Source organism: Hippichthys cyanospilos, chromosome 19, assembly GCF_059441005.1.
Source record: "Hippichthys cyanospilos isolate Australia breed blue-spotted pipefish chromosome 19, RoL_Hcya_1.0, whole genome shotgun sequence".
In the NCBI taxonomy this organism is placed as follows: Eukaryota; Metazoa; Chordata; class Actinopteri; order Syngnathiformes; family Syngnathidae; genus Hippichthys; species Hippichthys cyanospilos.
The window spans coordinates 6,982,612-7,008,884 of NC_142387.1; the positions used below are offsets into that span (position 1 = coordinate 6,982,612).

A 26,273-nucleotide genomic window follows, 5' to 3' on the forward strand; every position below is an offset into this window, starting at 1 on the left:
TATATATATATATATATATATATATATATATATATATATATATATGTATATATATATATGTATATATACATACACTACTTACTAAAATGTCTATATACAAATTTTTATATTGTACGTGTACACATATATGCACAAATATACAAATATACATCCACGTATCCATATATATATATATATATATATATATATATATATATATATATATATATATATATATATATATATATATATATATATATATACATATATATATAAACACACTACACACGCAAATTGAATTAGGTGGTAAACACATACTACTGAAAAAGAGTGTTGTGCTGTGGGCACATTCCCAGAGACAGCCGAATGGTGTCCATGTCCGTGCGAATGTCTTTCCCGTAAATGGAAGCTGTGCCTGAGGTGGGAGGGAACATACCAGTCAAGATGGACCTAGAAGATAGTGGAAAAAAAAGGGTTGAGTGATATACCGTTACCCCCCACCCATGTGTACATTGTGATTGCCCAGTACAGTATATCTACATGACACGTACATAGTGGTGGTCTTGCCAGCCCCATTGTGCCCAAGAAAGGCAGTGATCTGGTTCTCGTAGAAGCTGAGAGTGAGGCCATTCACAGCAGGGTTGGAGCGACTGTCAAACACTTTGACCAGGTTCTGGATACAAACGCCCCTGACCAGGTCAGCTGGTTCTGCCTCAAAGAATGCCTGTTCTATATAGTGTTGACAGTGATGAAATTGTTATGACAAGGAGAAGGTATAATACCAACTGTTTCCAAGCATCACAATGTGGAGAATTTGTTAATTTGCTTGTGAACAGGACAAACCACGTGTCAGTTCACATTTGATTGTAAGTGCCAATATTCTACAAGGAAAATCATTTCTAATGCATGTCTATCATGTGCGCACATTTTTAATAAGCGTCTTGAATAAGATCTAACTCAAAGAAATATATTATAATGTACCTTTTGTCTCTTGGTTCTCTTGTCCTGCCACTTCTTGCTGGTCTCTGTGTTCACATGTACTAGTTGCTTCTGCATTCTTTGCTTTCTCATGGTTTTCCAACTCCTCTTTTTGTAATGGTTCCTTGAATGCTAGGTTGTCAACGCCATTCTTGGAAAGCTCTTGTTTATTTTCTAAAAGGAAAGAGAAATATGAATTAACCCTCATGCAGTTATAAAAATGCATCAAAAACTGTAATGTATTGACATTGCGGTTTGTGATGACGTATTACATTATAGGCTTGTTCAAGCAAGCGCTGGTGTCTCAGTATTATAATCCAACAATGTCGCCTTTCGTATCCTGAATTTTCTTTTGTAACTAGAGACAATGTTTTTTCCACAGAGGCTTTTATAACCTGAATTTTTCATAACAAGAGGTGTTCCAAAGTAGAGGTACCACTGTACTTATAAAGGTAACCGTATGAGAAAAGGAGTATGGAACATCTCTAGTGAAATTATGGACAAATGTTTGAATGGGAAAAGGCCTACCTGAAGCTGGAGTGACAGTGTTGAGCCAATAACAAGGCATGAAGGGGAAATAGAAGGGTCGGCCAATCCCGTACTGGCCTGTGAATTTAAACAAATTACATTTTGTGAATGTTTGCACATATTTATGTATAAAACCACATTTCTGTCATTCAAACAGACCAGGGAAAATGTTGTCCAGGTACCAGGCAAGTACAGCATAAAGCAATGTGTCCAGGCCCATCATGCAGACAGATGTGAGGAAAGAGAACTCATCCCCCTCCAAAGGACTCGTCTGGATGTTGTCCCATTGCAGTCCCTGACCTTGCTCCTCATACCGAGATAAGTACTCTGTCCCAAAACCAAAGGCAACTTGGGAAATCAGACTCTGAGGGAGAAGATATTCAGTGTATTTAAGTGTCAATTTAAGTGTATAAACTTAAAAATATCTGTGGAATTTACAGATGCTGAGATATTCCGCCTACCACCAGGATCTTCATGTCTTTGGTGATGCGATCCTGCCAAGCGAAGCAGAAGAGGTGCGGCAGGTAGAGAGAGAAATAAATGATTCCGCAGCAGGCTGCTGCCAGGTTGGCCTGGTTGAAGAAGACGCTGAGGAGAAAGCATTGCATGATGGTGGCCGTGGTGAAGGTGAGAAGAAAGAGAAAGAGGATGAGGGGGTTGCTGTAGTTCAGTACCCTTCCTCCCTGAAAGCCAGTCAGAAAAAAGCAAGGGATCAAATTTGTACGTCAGTGTCGTAAACACGGCACTTTCTATATGTATGGGACCATTAAAATAATCTTTGAAACTGATGTCAATTTCTTCTGACAAGATTTTGGCCGTAATTTAGTGTAAGAGGCCACCTCCACTTGTAAACATGCCATAAATGGTGGCTTGAACTTCAGGTTCCATTACAAATACCGTATTTTTTGAACTATAAACTGCCACTTTATTCTCATGATTTGAAACCTGCGTCTTATTGAGATAATCCACCTGTAAAGCACATTTGTGTATCTGTTGAAGGAATGATGAATTTATGAAACAACCATGAGATAAAATTGAAAAGACGTGAATCAATGATTTTGCTATTTTTTTTAATTAAAAAAAAGAGTTTTAACAATATAGTATCAAAAATATAAAAAAAATGTGTACGTGATTGTAATAATATGGTGTATAAATGTTTAATGTTTAAATGTGATATAAATAGGACTGTATATACTACATATGCATGTTTGTTCATATTATGTACAATGCATATATGTTCGCTAAAATAAAATTAAACAGGGGGACAGAAGATGCTGTTGAACGATTGATTTTGAGTTTGAACTGCCATTTAACTCCAGGTTCAGTCTGTTGAAGATAGCATGTTGCTGTAAGCGAGCAATTTAAAAAATTCTAAATAAAATGTTTAAAAAAAACATCTTTCTGTGTAAATATCTGTTGTAATGAACTGTGGTTCATCATAAAAATAGTTAGTTTAGTTTTTGTTTTTTTTTTTTGCTTGATTTTTGCTGCTGAGACTTATTAGATGAGAAAGGGCTACGAATGTAAAATTAGAACATAATACCCTCTTTTGAAAAGTTATTTTTCTAGATCATTGCCATTAGGGGCCGCTTGAGTGCATGTCACTCAGAATAGTCCAACTTTAACTTGGCACAAACGTTAATGATTGGCATAGCTGTTGACATAATTCCCATGATGTCATGGACTTCGCTATCATTTTGTTAATGATTTGTACGGCATGTGCACAATCTCAGTGCGGTTGTGCCATTCTTAGTCATTAATAAGTAAGAAAAGCTCAGCGTCATAGTACGGCAAGTTTTCATTTGTCACCTGCCATTGAAACTAAGGGAGTGAACACGGAACGACAATATCACACCAAACAGAAACTTGAAAGACTTGGCCTCCTCACCATGATGATGACTGTGAGGAGCGCAGTGCTAGCACCCATCATGAGGAAGCTGTCAATAAACCAAGTGGACCAGATGACACTGTTGGAGACCCCCATCACCTTGAGGGTCTCCTTGAGACGAAGTTCCTTTTCTAGGACAATACTTTTTACTATCATGGAAACTGAGTAGACCCAGGCCAGGACCATGAAGATGGGAAAGCAGCGGTTCAGTGTGAGCATGAAGCTGGAGAAATTAGATGGACAAATGGACCATAGGTTTTTGGTAATGTGTGTTTTGAATGTGTGTTGTTTGTGTCCACTTACAGATCATCCACATAACAAGGGTAGGGCATCTGTTGCAGGTAAACGCCCAAAGGCCACTCTTTCCCTGTCTGAGTCCTTATTATCCCATGTTCTATTATGTCCTGAAGATAAGCAAAACCCCCCCAAACGTAGCGCAGGTCATCCATAGGATCTGCTCTGGGGCCTGGATCCCAATACCTTACAGGGATACAGATTATTAATTCCCTGAAATGATACATAAAATGATATTTTCTGATCTTTGCTCTAACCTACCTGTCTTTCACTTTATTGGTGCGCTCCACAGTGTCAATATCCATGCGGATCTTGAATTTTACATGAGGAGGGACTTTGGTGGTCCAAGGCTGCATGTTAACAAAGATGAGACCCGCCCAAAACTTGCCATCCTCCAGGAGGTCCAAGGCCCGATAAGTTACTGTGTCCTCATTTGGTAGGGCCACAAATTTATCCAGGATCACACACTTTAAGAGGGGCAGGGTGAGAGAGAAATACATAGAATTGGATAAGAGACATGACAAAACTCTTATGTGGTAGCAGAAATGTACAATCCCAAATACAATGAAACTGGGGTATTGTGTAAAATCGAAATAAAAACAGAGCAAAATGATTTGCAAATGATTTTCACCCTATATTCAACTTAATAGACTACAAAGGCAAGAAATGCATTGTTTAAAATGCTAAACTTTCTGTTTTTTGTGCAAATATTTGCAAATTTGAAAATGGATGTCTGCAACACGTTTCAACAAAGCTAGGACATGGGCACAAAAGACGAGGAAAGTTGATGAATGCTCAAAGAACACCTCTTTGGAGCATTCCACTGGTGAACAGGTTAATTAGAAATAAGTGAATGTCATCATAGTGTATAAAAGAAGAAAAATAGTCCAACAGTTTAAGAACAATGTTTCTCCAAGTTTAATTGAAGAGGAATTGAGGAATTCCATTATCTGCAGTCCATAATAACAAAAAAAATTGAGAATGTGGAGAGCTTTCTACATGTAAGTGTCAAAAACTAAATACTGTTGGCCAAAAACCAACATCGAATGCCCATGATCCTTGATCCATCAGGTGGCACTAATTAAAAATGTGTAAATGATATTACTGTGTTGTCCCAGGAACACTCAGTCAGTCAATGCAGTTTTTACCTACAAGTGAAAGTTGCAACACAACCATGCAATGAGAAAGCCATTTATCGGCAACATCTATTAACCTCAATGCCTTCTTTGGGCCTGAACTCATTTTAAATGGACAGATGCAAAGTGAAAAAGTATGGTGTTGTTACGGGTGGGGTCACTCAGGGGTCTTGCTCTCCGGTACCGGCCTGCTTTGTTTCTTTTTCCCCTGTTTCCTGGCATCTTTTTTTTAGGTGTGCCCCAGCAGTGAAAGGATTGGTCGGCTCCAGGAAGGCCCATGATTGGCTGCTGGTGATTGGCAGGTCACACACCTGCTATATATTGAGCCGAGATGGCAGACAACTCCCTCGTCCTCCTTCGCTCCCAACCAGCCATGCACTTGTACTGATATTTTGTGGAAAACCGAGCAGTAGGGGTGAACCGCCGTTTTTGTTGTACATTTTCTTTCCTCCTGTATTTGGAGCTAGGGAGGTAAGCCTATTGTCTTTTGGTTGTTTTGTTTGCTAGGTTAGTTTGGTTATTGCAAAGACAGATTGTTTTGTTTGTTGTTTTGGCCTTGGTTCACCCTGAGTTAATTGCTCCTATCTTTCAGTAATCCTTTTGTCATGTAAATAAATATATCTTTTGTTTTCCAAACATCTGGTTTATCGGCTGGCTGCTTGGGAGTTGGGGAAGGCGGGGCCCATTACGTATGTTGTGTCCTAGGCCCCTAGACTGGGACATAACAGTGTGGTCCGACGAGTCCACATTTCCGATTGTTTTTGTAAATCATGATCGTCCAAGTAACATCTGATACAATCACAACTGAGGGAAATTTGAAGTGTCCATCTCCTTTTTGGAATGTCGTAGGAGACAGGAGTACCCGGAGAACACCCACACAAGCACAGGGAGAACATGCAAACTCCACACACAAAGGCCAGGCCAAGCTGTTATTGAATATATATATATATATATATATATATATATATATATATATATATGCATTAAGATAAGTTGAAAGTATATGCACAGTATAACTAACCACCAGAGCATTAATACATACTATGCACAGAGTAATTCATCCAGCTATTTTTTTCTGTTCATTTTCTGAGATGAATACACATACATGGGAATTTCTCCTAAAACAGTTCCCCTAAAATAATGTTCATTCCAAACAGCATCCTTAAAGCTGCTAAAGTACATTCCACATCAATACTATAGGTCCGGTGTATAACGTGATTCGCACGCATGCCACCAATGCGCAAACAGCCAACCGCTCAGCCTTCCAACTCCCGGTCATTGTAGTTGCTGTATAAAAGATGGCGGGTGAAGTGACAGCTGTGTCTAATCAACCTGAGGCGTTCCCACTCTCCCTGTCACACTCAAGTGCTGTAAGCTTAAACTTGGACAAAAACAAAGAGCACTAACCATCCACCCAACCGTGCCCCCCTTGTCACCCCCCAGTGGGATAGACCCCCTCATCCTGATAAGCTCTTTTTGGGGAAAAACGGCTGATTTGGACTTTGTTTTAAATATATTGGCCCACTTAGCGATGGAGGGCCCTCACCAGTAAAGTTCTGTGATGCTTTGTTCTATTTTTTTTGGAAGGGCTTCCACTCCATCAGCATAAACAGAAGCGAGTCGACAGCTCGTCTGTTGCTTTGGCTCTGGTCCCACCTGGGGGGTGCCAAGTTTTGGAGATGGAGGACAAATTGCCAAATGAAAAGACAACTTGTCCAAATGCTCACATCATGTCAAAATGGAGCACAACAGTGCTCCTTCATGCAGGCTAATGAAATCAACAAGTGACGGGCCTGCATTCACTCGGTTTATTCGATGAATGGGCCGTTCCAAGAATGTGACACTTCAGGTGAATTGTAGTGTCAAGAGTTCAAATAGGTGGGTGGGTACCAAAACAAATGATCCTGACACCCTATTTTCATTTGGAAACCTGGCTTAACCCACACATCCCTTTCTCAAAAGTAGCTGGGTTTTTTTTTTTTTTGTACCTCCGGAAAGGCTAAAATCACAGATGCTACAAAGGTTTCTAAGCTACAGTACAAAAATATTTCACAGTGCACTCACATCTCCATATTGATTGAGCATCCGAATGACACGGTCAGTGAGATTGAAAACATCCCGCCAGTCAAAATCAGGCATGCTGTCGAGCCGCTCCTCTGATGGGCCGTTATGCAGAAAGTTGAGGATGTGTTTGGTGGAGAAAGGAGCCTCCTCAAGGCTCCGGTCGATGAAATCCATCACTGACGGATTTCGGAAAGTGTCCTGTAAAAGAAGAGGCACCCTTACAACTAAAGGATTATAAAGTTTGGAAACATGGAACTGACATTTTGGAATAAACATTTTTGATTGGCAGCTTGTTGGAATAATTATTTGAATATATTTGAGCGTATTTGGAAGGTATTTCAAAGTACTTTCAAAATTCACAATATGTTCTAACATATATACAAGGGCATTCAACATATTATATGAATGAAATACATTCAAATACTGTACTGTATATTGACAAATACATTCCAACGTATAGGTATGGACCGTATCAGCAAATAAATTCAAATGTATTTGGAACGTACTTGAGAGTATGCAAAATATTATTAGCAAATATGTTGAAACATGCGTACTATTACACGTTGGAATGTACTCACAAATACATTGGACTGTACCTGTAAATACATTCAAAGTATTTGAGACGCATGTGAAAGTATTTTCAAGCATATCTGCAAATACGTTCTAACGTATATGCAAGTACGCTGTATTATATGTTTGAACGTATGTATTATACGTAGAAATTAACTTGGAAATATGTTGGACCGTATCTGCAAATACATACGAATGTGTTTGGAATGTATTTGAATCTACGTCCAAAATTGTTTACAAATACATTCCGGCATATATACAAGTACATTACAACATATTATACATATGTATTATACATTGGAATGGATTTGCTAGTACATTTAACTGAACATTTTTTTAAAGTATGTTCAAACATATCTGCAAATATGTTTCGAAGTATATGCAAGTGTTTTCGAACGCGTTATCCATTTGAATGCACATATTATACATCAGATTGTGCAGTACTTATAGATATGTTGGACCGTATCAGCGAATACATTCAGACGTACTTAGAGCATTTTTGAAAGCACACAATCAAAATTTGTGAAAATACATTCCAACTTTGCAAGTATATTCAGACAAATTATTTGTTGGAATGTTTACGCAAGTATATTCATTTATACTATACATTTTAACTTACGTATTTTACTGTTATGTATTTTTAAGTAACATGTTAACATTCTTAGATTATAGTGATCCCTCGCTACTTCACGTGACCATGGCAGTAGGGGGTGGAGTAGATTACACCCCCTGCCCTGCCCTCGTGCCATCGAGCCAATCACGGGTTGGGCTTCCTCAAAGTCACACATGCAATTGTAAATCTTTTACTTAGATTTGTTTTGTAGTAAAAAAGAATTTTAAGTGTAAACTCGAATTGTTATTATGTCTGGTCAGCTACAAGCAAATATAACTGCGACTCTCCGTGAAACTACAGCAAAATGGACAGGAACGGAAAGGAACAACAGTACAGTTACTGTATAGGATATACAGTAATAATTTAAGATTTAAGTAAATATGTGTACTGCAGTAGTAAAGCTTTTAAATATGTAAAGTATAAATACTTTTCCAATTTCAATATTCATTTAATATGAAATTGAGATTTCACTGTTAATGCAAGGACACTGACATAAATGTTGTATCACAGCTCACCTTTACCAGTAATCTATTATGAAAACTGTCCAATTTGTTTTTATGTTCACTATTTTGCTAAAATATGTGTTTATTTTTCAACCTGGCCTATCAAGAAAAATCATGATTTTTTTGGTCATGGCTGAAATAAGATGTCAGGTGAGTGAGTGTTACACAGGTATTTCCACTATACAGTACCCGTATCATTTTGACTTGCACTCCATCTTGGAAAAAAGCCCAGATCTGTGGAGCCACCTCCTCCCAGGCCTTCCCCATTGTCTTCAGCCTTTGCAGTTCTTCGAATGTACTATTGGCCTTCAAGACAGATGTGAAAAGTAGACAGTATGCTTTCAATGCAGGTGTGCTTGTATGCAAATTAGTACATACTCTACATGTGTGAAACACCGCCAAACACTTGCACGTTATCCACTTAAGCTTCTGCCTCAAAACATTCCCACACCAAACTCTCTCCCCAAACAGGCTTTACAAAGGCAACACACACGTTCTCACACAAAGAATGCCATGAGCGTCAGATAAACCGGCGAGTGCGCGACAAACACAACCTGTGAAAAAAGTTCAAATATTTACCGCAAGCTTATGGTGAAAATTCTGAATATGTGTCACTACAATGCTTTGTGCGTGTGTGTGAAGAGCAAAAGGCGCTTGCTATTTTAGCATTCACTCATGTGCAGTGGGGGGTGAACGTGCTCAAGAGTACACCCAATTAAACGCCTTCCTCTTCTGTGCGTCTGATTTTGGGTGACAATGGGGACAATGGAGCCGGGGTGACAATAGAGGCCGTTGGTCCAATGCTTTCACCCAGACTAGTGAATTTTAGTCAGGTTCCCACAAGTGTGAGCTTCCTCATTCCTGAGGTAGTTTAAAGCAGCAGAAATAAGCAGTGGAGGGGTTCCTTAAGGTCACTTTTTTTCTCCAAACAGCATGATCCTTAACTTACTTGCATTGAGTTACAATAAATGGAATGTTTTTTTGAAGCAAATGCATATTTGCTTTTATGCTAGGGTGTGGTGCTAAACACACATGATTAGCTTTACGCGGTTGTTAACATCAAAGGCTTGAGTAAATATTGCTGCAGTATTCGGCACCTACAGTTGGTGCGTATATTGTACAGATATGTCGTTGCTAAATTTAGGCAAATGAGGGTTCTGGTTCAGCCAATGAGGGAAAGCCTCTGATATAATCCAACTCAAAGTAAATACTTCTGTGATACCATTTACGTAAGAGGAAACCATTCATCAGCTGTATTTGTTAAGCTGTTGCATAACAGTATGGACATGGATTTCATGCCTCTATTCAAATGGTCCTTTGTATTATGTTCTGTTTGGAGATTAGGGTTTTTTTTTTCATCTTGAATCTGACCATAAAAATAGTCATACTCTATTAGTCCTGGCAAAGAACAACATTTACTTACTTTTGTGTTCAAAAAGTTTTTTAAACGCAACATCTTTTTTTTTTGGAATAATATGTTTTTTCCCCCCAAAACAGAAGAAATGTTTTTTTTGAAATGTGTTTTTTTTTGTTCCTAAATTTCCCTATAGTAACTTTTTGAAAAATATTATGTATATACACAGTATACATGATTTTAGTAAGTAAGATCATTTTAGCATGTATTTACAAATTTAGTTTTTTATACATTTTTCATTTTTTCTCTTTTTTTTAGATTTTATGAAGGCTCTTTCAGTTTTGAGGGAAAAGTTTGCATAAACAAAAAACATAAACAAACATACAAATGCAAAAATATAAAATAAATAAATATTATTTATTTTATATTTTTGTTATTTTTATATTATATTATATTTATATATTATATTTTTGCTATTTTTATTATTAAGCCCCACCAAAAACTAATTTAAAAATTGATTTTTTTCTTTTCATGAGCGATTGCAGTACATTCCTGGACTTAAAAAAACGAATTTTATTCCATTTAGAAAAGTTTCGTTATAACAATAGAACATACATATTTGTAACAATATTAAACTGATAGCAAACTGGTTGAGAAAGAATCAAAAATGCCTCTACTGTTGGCTGGTTTCCAATCAATAAACAACTAATAACTTATTACGCATTTGGTGCGTGTGTATTTTGGATATGCTAATTATGCATAACGAACCAATAGGCCTTGAGTCATGTTTTCGGTTCAAATAATGGAACCCTCTTGACCGTTAGTCACTTTGGTGCAATTAGGATCCCAATGTGGGAGGGGAGCGAAAACAAACGATTGGCACTAAAGGGCGGCATGTGCGATTGCACATTCTTTAGGGGCAAATTTCAGTGCTTCCATAACACCAGAAAAGCCATGGCGCCAGTCGACTGTGTGACAGTCACAGCGGCTGATGGGCTTGTGTTCCTCTATTGCAACCAAGCCATCCATGACCACTGACGCCCCCTGAGGCGCTTTGACCAACAAGTATCTACAACTAGATACAAAGACTGTGACAAGACATGAGGAAAGTTGATCCCCTTTTGGGGGGGAAGTCATTGTACCCTGCAGCGTGCTTGCTCTGCTCTACAAAATATCAAAGAAGGTAGTAGAGTAGAAAAAATAACCTGGAAAATCTTTTATGTTTACTCTTTCTTTATGTGCTTCTGGTAGTATAGAGGCAATACGAAGCAGGACCTTCTCAAAGAAGCTTCTTACATTTCTTATGATCATTCTGACAGCAGGTGAGTCAGGGGCGTAGAGAATCTTTCCCATCAACATGGGCTTAAGGGAGTTCCATACAATCCTGGTGGCGGGGTTGGATTCCAGCTCGTTCATCATATCATTGCAGAAATGAGCTGGAGGGGAAAAGTGCATTATATGGGCCATGCATTCCAATCCGATTATAAAACGAGGTGTCAATCTCTGTTCGCGCCAAGCAAGTATTCTTGCCTAGTTGAATATTTTAAAACTTCATTAAGACTTCTATTTTGACAGTTTTGCAAAGCATCATGGGTAAACGTGAAAATAGCAAAAACTACAAATATATATATATCATGGACAAGCACAATATACCCCAACTAATGTAATGTAGTTGAAAGGTGCACAATACGAGAGTATTCCTTCTAACATATAGTACTATTCCTATTCACGACATACATAAGAAAGAGCATGTTCTACTCACTGGTGCTGTTATCGTACGTGTACTGGCCAGGCCTTCTGCCACTGCTGATCCCAAGAAAAGCTTTGTAGTTGTTGTCCTCGTACCAGTTAAAAGAGGCCACTCTGGAGAAAGCTCCTTCGGTGTAGCCGCACACAAGGCTGGAAGCAGCGGCCATCACCTGCCTGAAGGAAGGATCGCTTTGGAACAGAGGAGTCATGACCTGGAAGAGCTCCTGGGTGCTGCTTCTCTCAAACAACTGGGAGGACATTTGGAAAAAGGAATGAAAAGCACACATTTATTTAAAAAAAATATGTTCATGAGGAACAGCTAAAAACCAAAGGTTCAAAATCAACTAGGCCTATATTTTTACACTGTAAAATCAAATTACGGATTAACAAACATGATAAAAACATTATAGGAACAAAGGTGTTATATTGTTTATTCAGCATTATCTTCATTGTAAATACAGTATGATGCTAGTGATGCACCTATTGTAAGTGTTTTTGGAGGAAAAGAAGCCTTCCTATATTGACGTAAGCTTCCTCCACAAACACCACATCTGTGTTTGTGTAAAAACGGAGGCAAACGGAAGCAACCGTTTTCCTGCCTTCCTAAAAATAGAAAACAGTGAACTTTGGAACAGGGCTCAACAGGAATTCACAAAAGCAGTTACCTCTCGCAGTTTGTCTGAGGCGCTAGACACCACTTCGACCCAAAAGTGAATGTCGATGCCTTCTGAGTTACTGTCCAAAACACGAGGAAGCTTGAGCAAGGGACACAAACAAAATTACACATCAAAATAAACAGTAAAGTGTGCACTTCATATACAGTATAGTGTATATATGGAGGTTTTAAAAGAACAGATTAATTATGATTAATTAATTACTGTCATTGAGTTTTTTTAATCATGTTAATCTGATTTTTGATCTCTAAATTTCCACTGTCTTTAATGCTGGTTGGATCTGTTTTTATGCATCGGGCCAATTAGGTCAATGACACACTGAAATAGACATTGATTGGCTCCTGTTGTGGGGTGTAAGGGCTGTCGATTCAATGAATGGAAAATGTTACTTTCTTAAACGCCCCAACAACCTTTAATTATTGAAGGTACAGTGACAAAAGTTCTTTTTTGGAAAGAGCTTGCTTACTACAGAAGCAACTCAATTTTAGCCCATTACATAAACGCAAAGCACTCATTTTCACACACAGGTAACAATAGTAATAAAGAGGTTAATGGGATGGTCCACAGCAAAGCTCTTTGCTAAAGTAAACTCGAGAATACCCCACATTTGAGCAAGTCAGGGATGGATAGAATGGATGATATCTTAATGTTAAAAGTTTGATATTCATATTTTGAAAAAGAGGAGCTAGTAAGTTGATATATTGGCAGTGAGATGCTTTGGCCTCCCATCATAGGTTAACAAGTTAACACAGCTATATTATTAAAACCTCGGTTAGGGTAACAAAACAACATACGAAAACTGTCAAAAGTGATGTGGTTTAGCACATTTTGCTCTAAAAATTGATCCCGAGTCCTTTTTCGGTCCTGACCCAAAGTTTCGGAACAACGTGATTGAACTCTTCCATACAATAGGCAAGAAGTCCAGGAAGCAGGACGAGGCCAAGACAAAGACCAGAGGAGACATCCTTCCTTTGAGCCATATCGCTCTATCTCAGCGTGCGTGCTTGTACATGCGTAAATCAAGGCAGTATAACAGAATGTGATGTGACTAAAGTGATGTGCTAGTGGTATACCTTATATTATGACTGTGGATGAATGGAGAGGAAGCCGGCGGCCCTAAGTCTGCAGATGCAGACTTTGTTTACAAGCCACAGCCTCAAATCATTAAGGAGGGAGTGTTTCGTCTCTAAGCTAATTACAAAAAGATGTCTGACAGCTCTGCTAATGCTGGCCCGTTTCACAGGTTCTGTACTCGGGTCTAGCTTCTGAGGTAAAACCATGAGAAGATACAGTAAATGGATTGCATTATTTGAGGGTAACAAGATACCTTTCAAGCTAAGGTAACATACTTTATTTAACACCAGATGAGAAATTTAAAACACCTTCAGGTTGGCAGTATGCTGCACCTTAAAGCAAAATGTCAGATGTATGAATCACAATAATATTCAGGTAATTAGTTATTCTTTGGACAAAAGGTCGGGTGTGATCCTCTTTTTTTCAACCGGGCTCACGTCCTTCCAAATCTTTTTTTTTGTTTTTTTTTTTGTTTTGCTGAGTGATTACCAACTCAAATGGGCTTCATTTCAGCACAGCTTAATGAGGGTTTTCTCCATTCAAAGGTTTTTACAAACACAGCTGTTGGCTTATTAAATTAAAGGATTAATAAGGATGGTTATATAAACTGTTGTACAATAGCTGGATTGAAGCTTTGTTGTCAGTATCAAGTTTGGCTATTCATAGCAGCAGTTTTTCCACACAGCTGCTGCATTGGGTCCCATTATAATTTGCAGGCAATATACTATATATATATATATATATATATATATATATATATATATATATATATATATATATATATATATATATATATATATATAAAACCAGTAGTTGAATGGAATAATTGGAAAATTAACTCACATTGGGAATAAAAAAATACACTCAGGTTTTTTCTGACTTGCTGAATCAATAGACTATTCAATGGAATAATATTGACAGCCCTACTTGTATTATTCAAATACTATAGTTTATTTATTTTTTGACAGATTTTTTTTGTTAAACGATTGTAACAACATTTGTCATACATTTTTTGCAGTGTTCTGTCAACAATTCAGCATTTCATTGTTGACTACTTGTTGTTTACTATATTTTTTACTCATTATACAATACTGAATAAACAACAATAATTGGCAAATAAACAAGTCGGGAAAAATATTGTGTTATGCGCCTTAAAAAATAAAATTTCATTAGATTATTTAATTAACCGGTGGGATATTGGGTATAATATCATATAATAACCCATTCAAAAAATATTATACGTGTATAAGCATAAAAATCGTGGAAGGCTGCACTGACCACTCGGAAAAGTTTGAAAAAGTCAACGTTGGCATAGAACTTGTCCTCGATGGTCTGCAGCCGCTGAGCGTTGAGGATACACATCGCGTTGCGGACTGCAAGAAGTCCCCTGCGGTTCGGGAAAATGAGGAATCGTTCCAAGAGGTTCAAGTTGCAGGCAATGTCCTTTAAATGAATGTTTGGAGCCCCAAAAGCAAACTAGGAAAAGGGCACAAGGTCATTAAAACTAAATGATACTTCTTAGTTGAGGACATCCCAGTGGACATCCTAATATTGATTTACATATGAATATACATGTTGAATGTTTGCTTGAGCAAAAGTCATCTTAAAGGTTTAGAATTCCAATGCCCATTTGAACCCACTTGTGTAATGAAATACAGTAATTACCTGTTCAGGTCTGACTTGGGCAGCGACAAGTTGATTAACCACATGTTCAGTCAGTGGAACATCTCTCAGAAGGTATGATGTCAGAGTCTCATCATCCTTAAGGATCGTCTCCACCTGGATTCCCTGGCCTGTGAGGAAGGGGAAAAGTGAGATTTATTGTATGCTGTTGTGGGCGTGAGTGTTCAATGGGCTTGAAAAAAAAGAAAAACATGTTCTCTCCTCCTATCAGCAAGGTATGAATTTCAAGTTGCTTCAAAATACTCTCCCACGTGATGCTCCAAGGCTTGTCCAGTCTTACATCTGTTCTCAAGTTGAACCAAGTGCTGTATGCTCCCAATCCAAGTTCAAACCGAGATTAAGAAGCTGCCTTCATGGGGATGGCTGTGGCTCAGGAGGTGACAGCGGGTCGCCCGACTAATCTCACACTTGGCCCTTCCATTCACACCAATATATATATATATATATATATATATATATATATATATATATATATATATATATATATATATATATATATATTAAGGGATGAGAAGACTATGAGGCACGTTGCTATAGTGTTTTTTTAGATGATAAGCTAGCTTGTGCATCCCTGTGAAGCTTTCAACAAATTAACCAGAATCCCTTGTCTCAGACATCATTGCACCAATGAATTACATTGAATAGGCTGGGTCTCAGGAGGATATATATATATACAATATATTTACATAACTTGCATCCTGGTATGATCTAACATTATCTCCCTGGGGCTCATGAGAACTGCGCTTCTGGTGAAATGTGGCCTCATATTTTCATTTAGGTCTGTTTAATATTATGTCATGAGAGTTGTCTGACATAACTATTGCAAAAGGAAAGGCCCTCACTCTCTTCCCAAACTCATCGTTAAGAGTTGCACTAAAAATAACCGCACCAGTGTCCATAGTGTATTTGTTTATACAAAAACTTTACTGTTGGCAGAGTGTCTCATGAGATGGTAAATGGGGTTTTATTGTGCCTCATGAGGACACTGGTTGGGGTACGTGAAGTGCTTTCCCACCAAATAAACACTGGGGCCACCAGTGAAAGTAAGCAGCTTACATTACGTATCTTTCTTGAACCCATGTGATGTAATCCAGTTACAGTGTTAAGATACACAGACATATGGTAAAAAAAAAAAAAAGTGTGAGTAACATTGAAGATAAGGTGTTAAAAAAAAGGATGCCAAAAATAGCCAAAGAGCTTTTTGAAAGTTTGGATATGACATATTTAATGTGTAGTTTCCAGCAGATTGTATTGCCCACAATCACCCCCAGAAACTTAATCTGTTTCTACAACTCTTTATATAACTACATCTTCTATTTGTAACCTTATATGGTTTATTGTTTTAACATTTCCAAATAAAGTTTATTTTTGTCCTATAAGATTAATTGATCTTTTGTTATCATCAAGTCATGTTTTTACTTTGGTGACAACATGTCAATGTTCAACATGGCATGATAATTTCGTCATCACACTACGAGGAATGTGCCGTCCCTCAGCTAAAATACTACAAGAATGATGTTGAAGAAAATGACCCAAAATACCGCACAAGGGTTAAATTCTGAAGTGAATATACCCAGAATATGCTACATTTTCTCACCAGAGTCCAATATCATCTGTAAATAACATAAATGTCAATAGGTGTGATACATTGCACAAATTGCACATATTATAAACTACCATAGTTTGGGGATTTATAGTCCAAAAAGACACAACTTTTATCTCATGACTTGAGCCCGTGGCTTAAAGTCCCATCTAGCTCATAGGCAGTTTTTGTTTTTTGTTTTTGCTAGAAACAAAGAGACAATCTACCAGTTTGTAAAGTAAATTTTAATTATGTTTAATTGTAATAATTGTTGCTGCTGCAGCTTATACGCCAGTGCAGTTTATAGTCTACAAAAACGGTATATTGGTTTTCGTACTCCTCGTCTTGTTTTTGCAATGCCAGAAGTGTCTTCACTTACTTGCTCAAGTTCCAAAACTTGTGGTGGTGATTCTTCAACTGGGTCAAGTTTTTCTACATCAACAATTTGAACATGTTTCCTGGTACCCCTAGAAGTTTTTGTTGGTTCTTGGAGTCTAGACTTTGCAACTAAGGGAGTCCTGTCAGTATGGACTGATCCTTTGTCTCAAAGGTGACTTCTTCAAGTTCCTCGAGCTCTACTGTCTCAGAGATGACTTTTCTGCCTCTTATATTTCTACTAGTGGGTGCTGGTAGAAGGGGTTGTTCCAAGTCAATCGTCTTTTATGGCTCTGGTGGATCAACGGTTGGTTGTGTGTATGGTTTTCCTGCCTAGGCTTCACGGCAGAGTCCTCTTTAGTTGTCCTGACATCTTCTTGGACGGTGTTAATTTCTGAAGTTCCAGTCATCTTTATCTCCACGTCTTTCTCTGGCATCATTTCAGGCGCAGTTGCTTCAGTTCTCAGTCCTCTTCAGGCCCTGACTGGAGCAGAGATAGCTTCTCCTTGCTCTTCTTTTACTGTGTTAGAGTCCACCAGTTTGCCTTTTCTCCCACAAACGGGCTTCTGCAGTTTCCACATCTTGCAAACTCTTAGTGGAATCTGTGGATTTATTTTCCTGGTGTTCACTTGGTATTTGCTCCAGGCGATTATCACTAAGTTCCTTGACATCTGGTGCGGTGTCATGTTGGGCTATGTCATCGTTACTTTCTGGTCCCAGAACTGCCTGCGCTGAAACGTGTCACTCAGAGGCTGGTCTGCTATTGGTCAGCGTCACTGTCAAAATGGCAGCATGCTACGGACTGGATCGCGTCTAAGTGCTTAAAAATAATTATTTATTGTGCATTTTACTGCTTAATTCAAACTTGAATGGGTGAGCCATGGGTCCCAGGATTGCTAGCGATGTTAACGAAAGATGTAAGAACATGATTTTTACAGAAACGAAGCTGGAGATAATCAAGAAATATGAAGAAGGCTAAGCTAGCCTAGCCTAGGCTACTCTCACCAGGGAATATGGCCTAACAAGCTTGTCACATAAACGTAAATAAAGCACTTCCTGTAGGTGAAAATATTGGCTACGCCACAGTCCCAAAAAGAAGTGGAAGTGCTCAGCGGTGGTCTCCTTTCCTGACCCACTGTAAACTGCACAATAGTTATCATCCAACCAACGCCCCTTTCTTTCAACGAAAGGGGCGGGAAAGAAGCACTTGATTCCCTGCTCAGTTGCACAATGAAATGCCACCAAATGAAGTGTGGCGAAATGGTTATTTGTGTGTTGGTGTGAACATACAGTAGCATAGGTTTTAATCAAATCAGCGGGTGGCAGTTTGAAGAACTGACCTGAGACTTTATCCGGACGGGTACGCAATATGTCCATGAAGTTACTCATGGCTCTCACTTCCGACCAAAGTCGTCCCATGGGCAGAAGCTTTGGATCACTAAAAAGAAGCTCCTGGGCATCCAAGTAGAAGCGTGCCAATCTGAGAAACAAGTTGTAATGAGATACATCTATGTATCATGTTTTTTCAACCATTGAATGGTAAGTGCAACACACAGGTCAAAATAAAGCTCACATTGAGTTGTTGTAGTTGGACACCAAGCCAGGTGATTCGCCACGAGTGGGGTACTGGAAACAAGGATTGTTGGCGTTACAGAAGATTCCTTGGATCCATGGTAGGACCCCTGCAGAGGGCATGGCTTTGTTGGGAAAGTGGCCTGAAGAAGACCAGATAGAATTAACTCATGTAAGACAGAACGGTTCACATAGGTCAGTGTTCTTCTTACACTGGTGCTGGCGGTAGAGTGGATTCACTCTTCGTAGCCACACAAGCCCCATGAATAAAATAATAGGCCACATGATTTCCATGAGGAAACGCACCTGGTTGAAAATAACCACCAGGATTTAGTGCAATGTAATTTACAAAACTCAAAAGCTCCTGGCACGTTTAGAGATAAAAGCCAGTGAACAATATGAAAGGTTTTACCCTCTGCCTCCTGCGGACGGTCCAGTTCTTCCACAGCAGGAGTCTGACCTGAGTTCCCGACCCCATGACTCCTCCGTTTCACCCCCAAAAGGGGCTCGCAATAGCAAAAAGGCCTGCATCCAACCAAATGTACGCCAAAGCATCTCACACACAATAAAATACATGAGGACCGTATAATTGCAACACCTACCTCAGACGAATGCTTGCCTTGGTGATTGGTAACTAATAAAGACCACATAACAGCACATATTCCACCGAATGCGGCGCAAGATTGCTAACACAGCTAATTTGTAGACCTTGTGAATCGTTAAGCAGATTGATTTAATCTCCTTTCTCAGCGCAGAGACAGCCAACACCTCACATCCATGTGTTGAGGCTGACATGACCCAACCACCTGGTTCACTAATCCTACCACTCTTATGGGCCTATCTGGTCAAATCATATACAACTGAAAACATTGGAAATTTACTGTAGGTAGATTTGTTCTTTGTTGTGTATACTTAGTGGTTATTTGAATTCTGAATGACATTGCATTGGTGTTTTTGGAAGCATGGAACTACCAATATGAAGTAAACTTGTTTGAGCTGTGACATATGAGAAGTTCAAACAAGGTAGCAAAATTGGTTCAAAGATACCGCAAAGTTATTTGAAGGTACTGTGAAGCTGTTCCGATGTTTTAAATCTAAGTTTTTGTCAACAAGCTAAATGCTAAAAGCAGCATTTTCTTCTCAAAACGCGACAGGATAATGATGTGCACATGCAAATACCTTTGGGATTAATGCCAAAAATGCCGTATTAGATATTATCCTATGTTTTACAAATGCATTGGGACTAATTTATCAGTACGTTTGAATTACTTGATTAATTCATTTGAAAGACTGCAGCACAGACTACAAATCGTTAAAAAACCCTCACTCCACATAGGCAGTCTCTCGCTGCTGTATGTGTGTCACCATTTATAACTACTCTTATGCAAAAACAAAACAAAACTGTGTACCGTGTTTGATGTGCATATTTATGAAAGCGTGGGACTGCCAATGTGGAGTAAACACTTCTGACTGGGATTGTACTGCAAAAATACTGCAATGTATACACTGTAATGTGGCATTATAGGAAAAAGAGACACTGATTTTATGGTTTTATAAATATATTCGAAGGACTTTTCTAAGTATGTTTGCACAACATTATTTATGTGTTTGATTCGATTGCCCTGCAAATATAATAGTCTACCACGTGGCATTAAAAAATATGCATGTTTTAGTGTTTCACATATATATGTTCAATAGATTTTACTGAAGCCTTTAACCAAATTGAACAACAATATCAGTTTGCCTTTAATGTACTGCAAACATATAGCAATATGTACCATGTGGAATTATGGGTAAAACGTGTTCAAATGATTTCACCAAGTATGTTGGAATGCGACAAACAACTTTGTAGTACATTTGTTTACAGTATCTGCTGTAAAGTTTTCATAGCTATCATCATGAGCAAATATTTAGAAGGGCAGATGAAAAATGTACCTGCCTCAAATTTTAGAGGCAGAAATGCCATTATTTATGTGCAGAATGGGGACCTTGCCTTTAAGATTGCTTGACCCCACAGTTGAATATTACTAAATTGATGATTTGAAAAAAAAAAAAAAAAATCACCTCATTGACAATAATAGCTTAATGGAAGGAACGACACTGTCAATTATTTTCCGTACACATACTGGCACACGCCAGACTTGTTTTCTTGGCCCAGATATTTACCTCCACCTAGCAACAAAATGAAAAAAAAAAAAATTGGACAGCTCTCAAGACAAACAAGTATAAACATAACGTGGTGTTCAACGTGGCGGTAATATGAAAAGAAAACATTATAGTGCTTTATAGTTGCAAGATATATTTATTTTAATAACTTACAAAGTATTCTTGTTCGGCTGTACCTGTCTTTATTACATTGAACCATTTGAATGTTCTTCAAACCTTGCAAGTCACCATAAAAAATGTTAGCATTTAAACAACTGAAGTAGATCCTGTTACTTACAAAAATGTAAGGTTTGAACCTATTTCTGTGGTAAAACGAAGAGTATATTTCCTTTTGTTTATGTTCTTAGGACTCCAAAACAATGTTCATGCCATGAGCAATAGTATCTCAATACAAGTGCTGCACGGAGGATTTTTTTTAATGCTTGATAGAGCAATATTGACAAAATGATTTCTTCTCTGTAACAGTATGAAAAAAGGATAGCAACACAGTTTAACTGATATCTGTACAAATGAAGTGCGCCATTTTTGTTCCTTTCAGCGTTGTGGCTATGTAGTCTATTGTAACTAGTTAAATACATACTTTTTGGTATATAAACAATGAGTCCAGAAGAACACTACTAAATATACACAAAAAATACAATTGCACAGTTTCAGAATTATAAATAGGACAACCTTGTGCCAGTGTAGTGATCGAGACGTCGTAAAAAATATACACCCTTTTAAGTGCGTTCTGTTTGCATTTGTTTTGTACTCGATAGAGTCAAAGCGGATGTCTCTTAAAGGCATGTCGCATTGTGACATCTCATCTCTGGTGACCCAAGTGTCACACAAAATGAGCTTCTCGGTGTTCAACATCTTGGAGGTGCCTGGATCTCAGTCTCTGGTATACAGGTCTGGCCTGGTTTAGGCCCGTGTCCTCTGGACTCGGGCTGTGGGAAGGGAAGGCGGTTGCCTGCTCTGCCTCAGCGTCCTCCTCAAGGGGTTCATCCACCGACACTTCAATCTCTAACTCCTCCTCTTCATCATCATCCTCCCCCTCTTCATTTTCAACGCTGTTAGCTAATGCACGGAGTGATTTAGCTTTACTTTCTGACGGAGGCTTATAGAATGTTCCGGGTGGCGGTTGGAGGGTCCTGGAAGCCCGGTAACCCGTTGAAACAATGTTGTACTTGGTTACATTTTCCTCCCTTCTTAATGTCCTTCCAGGTCGTGAAGACATGCTGTAAGGTCCATTAGGGTAGGGGGTCGCAGAAATTTGAGAGTTTTCAAGGGGCAATATGGCACTTGCATCATCTCCCGTGCTTTCTGCTTTGGAAACATTTTGGGCAGTTCTCGACGCAACATCGTGGTGTTTGTATTGTTTGTCCCAAGTTCTTCGCAAGGTCTGGGTATCAATGCAAGTGCTCCGGTAGTGAGTGCCGGCTCGCAATTTGGTCATCTCCGTTTCGTCCACCTCTTCTATGGAGTGGAAGCCACGGTCTCCTTTTCTATCATCTTCATGCAAGCTAGTCCGGGAGGGGGTCTCGTCTTCTTTATCTCGGCCTTGGCTACGTTCTACCGGCATGCTGGCGGGTCGGGAGGAGAACTTGTTACGGTGTGTTCGTAGATAAACCCTGGTGGTGGGTGTGACATGAGGAGAGCGGATGAGGGTTCGCTCGCTAGGCTTTGGGACATCACTGACCCCATTGCAGGCCTTGGAATCCATTTCGTCACCTTCAGAAAGAAATTGACAAAGTAAGACAGTAAGAATATGGCTCAAAACAACAAACCGATTTTGCAGGTTAGGGTGGCCAAACTTTTACTGTGAATAAAATTTGAAATGTATTTCTTCTCCACAGGACTCAAAATGGCCAAAACATATATGAATTGCTTAAGCTATGCAGTATTTCTCAAATCAAATTAATTCAAATGTTGTACAAATCATTATGGGTAGCATCATTGATTTTCATTTATTTTTAATTTAACTACAATGACGTGTGACTACCAATGTGGAGTACACAATTTTGACAGGCAAATACAATACTTTTAAACAAATTAGCAAACACATTGAAACGTCTTTGCAAGTTCATTCAAATATAAAATTGAGGCATTGATATATTGTAACTCTACACTTAATTCCCTTGTTTTGTCAAAACACATCACATTTATATGTTTAAATGATTGTAAGTATGTCCAATTGTGTTTAGCACAAACAATATTTAAATGTACTTGCATATAATTTTGAAACTATTTGTAGGGTACATGTTAAAAACATAGCATTTTTATTTGCTTGCACATGCGATTTCAAAAGAACACCTGTGTTGTGCTACATTTTTAGAATTTAATTTACAAATGTGTTCAGAAATATTTACAAGTAAGCATAAGTATATATGCCAAAGACATACTTTCAATTTTGCTTGAACATTTAAAGACCGAGTACATTGGAACATTTGTTTAAACAACATTGCAAGTATGCATACATGTTTTTGACGAATATGTTTAAACATACTTGCAATTATGTTTGAACATATTCTGAGGCCTAAATACTAAAAACAGAGCATTCTTTTACCATAATCCCAGAGGGTATTGACTTGCACATAAGCAGACCCCACAGACCCAATTATGGCTGTAGTTTTAGCATTTACATGTACATGCAAAAAGTTTAAACATGTTTTCAAATATAAACTTGCAAATACTTTGACAAATTATGAATTTACCCTATTTTCCGCACTAAAGGTTTATAAAGCACACCATAAATTCATGACATATTTTAAAACTTTTTCCATACATAAGGCGCACCCTCAATTAATGACATATTTTAAAACTTTTTCAATCACAATATAGTAATACTCAAAGTAATAACAATAATAACTCAAATAACTCTAAACTCTCAATAGCATAATAACTGAATGTCTATATGACCAACCTTGTTCAACTGTAAACACACAAAAGAAACAGGTAAAGCTTACTTTATCAGTTCATTCCCCATCTACGAATCTCAATCTCAATATTGATCCATATATAAGGCGCACCTGATTATAAGGCGCACCATCAGCTTTATAAAAAAATTAAGGCTTTTAGGTGCGCCCTATAAAGAGGTCAAAAGGATAACTCCAAATTCCGCAGTCCCGCCCTTCCATAAACTAATTATAACTAACAATTCAAAGACTAGATTGACTTGTAGATGCACATTACCACGATAAGCATACAGATGCAATGTTTTGTAATTATAGAAATACTAACCAGGTTCAGAGGCTTTCCCCTCCTGATTGTCTGGAAGGAGCAATCCTGAGTCTTTATAATCAGGCATCAAGTTATATGGAGGAGTGGAGGAATGTCTCTTAAAATCCTTGGAGCTCAACTGTAATGTGTGGTAGAGAAAACATGATTGAAGGTGATTGATCATTGTCACCTTTAGCATCTATTAACTTGTATTCTTTCTTCAAATTCCTGTTTACCTCTTGGATGTCGCCCACAGACTTTGAGTGCCTACTGAGGCGCTGCTCTTTTTCCTGGTGAGCGGGACGCATGTCCAATATTGGTTGAGCGCTAACTTCTGTGGATGAGTTGCCAGCAAGGGGACTCAGGGGGGTGTCAAAGATCATTTGGTAGTGTCTGATTAGAAGCTCCACTATGAGCGCCTGATAGGGGTAATCCACCACCGAAGAAAGGGACATGTCGGCATCTGCCTGCCTCGGCTTGATGAGAGTTGGACCAAAGATAATACCAAGGTTTTTTGCAGGCATCTTGTTTTCTTCAGATCGTTCTGTCACTCTGGTGGAAAGATAAATATTATAAGGCCTCCGTTTTCTTATAGCAAGTCTTGTGTCTTCAGTAACAAATCTTCAATATTGTAAAAAAGCAAATGTAAATGCTTTTAAGTGTTTTGGTGATTTTGTAAATCTGTAAATCTCGTGTTTTTAAGCATATAATGCATGATGGATATTGTCTGAAAATGACAGTAAAATTATAGCAATTAAAATATGCTATACAAAAAAATATATGTAAACACTGTGAATCTTTTTTTTTCCCCTAATCTTAATGGGGCCAACTAAATACAGTAAAAGGAAACCTTTAAAGGTATTCTGCAAACACGATCTGTTGACTGACCTTATTTTTTTTTTGCTTTGTGATATGAGCCAAAATGTAATCACTGACTGGCCTTGGATATGTTGTGACTCAAGGTAACTGCAGTGTAATATTTATAAAATATTTAAAGTACCGTATTTTCCGCACTATAAGGCGCACCCTCAATTAATGACACATTTTAAAACTTTTTCCATATATAAGGGACACACTCAATTAATGAGATATTTTAAAACTTTTTCAATCATAATATAGCAATACTCAAAGTAATAAGAATAATAACTCAAATAATAACTGTAAAGTCTCAATACCATAATGACTCAGTTGACCTTGTTCAACTGTAAACACACAAAAGAAACAGGTAAAGCTTACTTTATCAGTTCATTTCCCATCTACGAATCCCAATCTCAATATTGATCCATATATAAGGGACACTGGATTATAAGGCACACTATCAGCTTTTTAAAAAAAATTAAGGTTTTTAGGTGCGCCTTATAGTGCGGAAAATATGGTATACTGTACTGGTATGCTATTCTATTTAACATATACCAAATTCAATGTGCAAAGATAGTAAATTGATTGTGTGGCATTGAGATCAAAATCATGCATGTGGGGACAGTCCTAAGCAGAGAGCACCTGTAGTTTAGTTGATTATTCTAAGGATAAATGCACAAAGCACTTTTTCCTGTATTCCAATTTACAAAAAAATAACAAAATCAGTGACTTTCACATATTGAACTATTAAATACTTTCTAGCTGGGAGCAGCCTACCGGTGAAGATGCCCTATGAGAAACTGCAGTGTATTGTAGTGAGCCGACGGCAGCTGCCTCAAGAAGTCCTTGAGCTTGAAGAGGATGCGGTTGAGCTCCACGCCAACCTGAGCTGGGGTCACTGGAGAGGAGCTGTGGCGAAATGCCTCCAAATCCTCCACAATTTTCCTTTGGCTTTCTTTGGCCAAACCGATAAGATCGTTGTAGTAGCGGTAAAGGATGAGTGGTTCTGGAAGCTAAAAATGGAAAAAGGATAGCAAATCAAGAAGGTAAAATATTAAACAAACGGGAATAATTTCCCCATAGTTTGCACTCTCAGATGGTTATAGAAATTAAATGTGAAATGGAACTAGATGGTCAAGGCCAATATTTACCTGTCTCAAGTAGAGTTTAAGCACATTGCTGATATCATGGGGGTAAAGGTCAGACATCTCAACCAAGTCCTTGCCATTCTCAAATGCTTGGCACAGTTTTTCAACGCGAGACTTGGCACCGTTCAGGCGGTAGATACCCTTTGTAGCCCAAAAACATTTTTAAATTAATGTATTACACTGGAAAAAATTATGATCAATAGGTATGGGATGACACAAATTCCATGAGATATGTTTCATGAGATTGAGACAAGATTTTTGAAAACTCCTAATATAAATTTTCC

At 38.2% G+C, this 26,273-nt stretch overlaps 2 protein-coding genes across 6 annotated transcripts in view; both read right to left on the minus strand.

The window, feature by feature from the left end:
* Positions 1-19,350, minus strand: part of abca4a (ATP binding cassette subfamily A member 4a) — a 31,970-nt gene extending 12,620 nt beyond the window's left edge. For 2 of the 3 annotated variants that reach the window (XM_088402443.1, XM_088402442.1), the window contains exons 1-21: positions 19,219-19,350; positions 19,029-19,141; positions 18,829-18,922; positions 18,618-18,759; positions 18,385-18,524; positions 15,070-15,197; positions 14,683-14,880; positions 12,322-12,411; positions 11,670-11,904; positions 11,204-11,343; positions 8,743-8,859; positions 6,868-7,065; positions 3,929-4,134; positions 3,677-3,853; positions 3,374-3,596; positions 1,947-2,168; positions 1,645-1,849; positions 1,486-1,563; positions 961-1,131; positions 531-708; positions 298-429 (exon numbers count right to left, since the gene is read on the minus strand). In XM_088402443.1, the coding sequence (XP_088258569.1) occupies positions 298-429; positions 531-708; positions 961-1,131; positions 1,486-1,563; positions 1,645-1,849; positions 1,947-2,168; positions 3,374-3,596; positions 3,677-3,853; positions 3,929-4,134; positions 6,868-7,065; positions 8,743-8,859; positions 11,204-11,343; positions 11,670-11,904; positions 12,322-12,411; positions 14,683-14,880; positions 15,070-15,197; positions 18,385-18,524; positions 18,618-18,759; positions 18,829-18,922; positions 19,029-19,094 (3,140 nt within the window). In that variant the 5' untranslated portion in view covers positions 19,095-19,141; positions 19,219-19,350. Of the gene's footprint in view, positions 1-297; positions 430-530; positions 709-960; positions 1,132-1,485; positions 1,564-1,644; positions 1,850-1,946; positions 2,169-3,373; positions 3,597-3,676; positions 3,854-3,928; positions 4,135-6,867; positions 7,066-8,742; positions 8,860-11,203; positions 11,344-11,669; positions 11,905-12,321; positions 12,412-14,682; positions 14,881-15,069; positions 15,198-18,384; positions 18,525-18,617; positions 18,760-18,828; positions 18,923-19,028; positions 19,142-19,218 lie in introns of those variants that run through there. The other variant, XM_088402444.1, reaches the window with a different exon arrangement.
* Positions 19,351-20,895: 1,545 nt separating this feature from the next.
* Positions 20,896-26,273, minus strand: part of arhgap29a (Rho GTPase activating protein 29a) — a 30,502-nt gene continuing 25,124 nt past the window's right edge. For all 3 annotated transcript variants that reach the window (XM_088402446.1, XM_088402445.1, XM_088402447.1), the window contains 5 exons: positions 25,993-26,130; positions 25,619-25,854; positions 24,220-24,535; positions 24,005-24,122; positions 20,896-22,495 (listed from right to left, as the gene is read on the minus strand). In XM_088402446.1, coding sequence (XP_088258572.1) covers positions 21,606-22,495; positions 24,005-24,122; positions 24,220-24,535; positions 25,619-25,854; positions 25,993-26,130 — 1,698 coding nt within the window. In that variant the 3' untranslated portion in view covers positions 20,896-21,605. The remainder of the gene's footprint in view (positions 22,496-24,004; positions 24,123-24,219; positions 24,536-25,618; positions 25,855-25,992; positions 26,131-26,273) is intronic.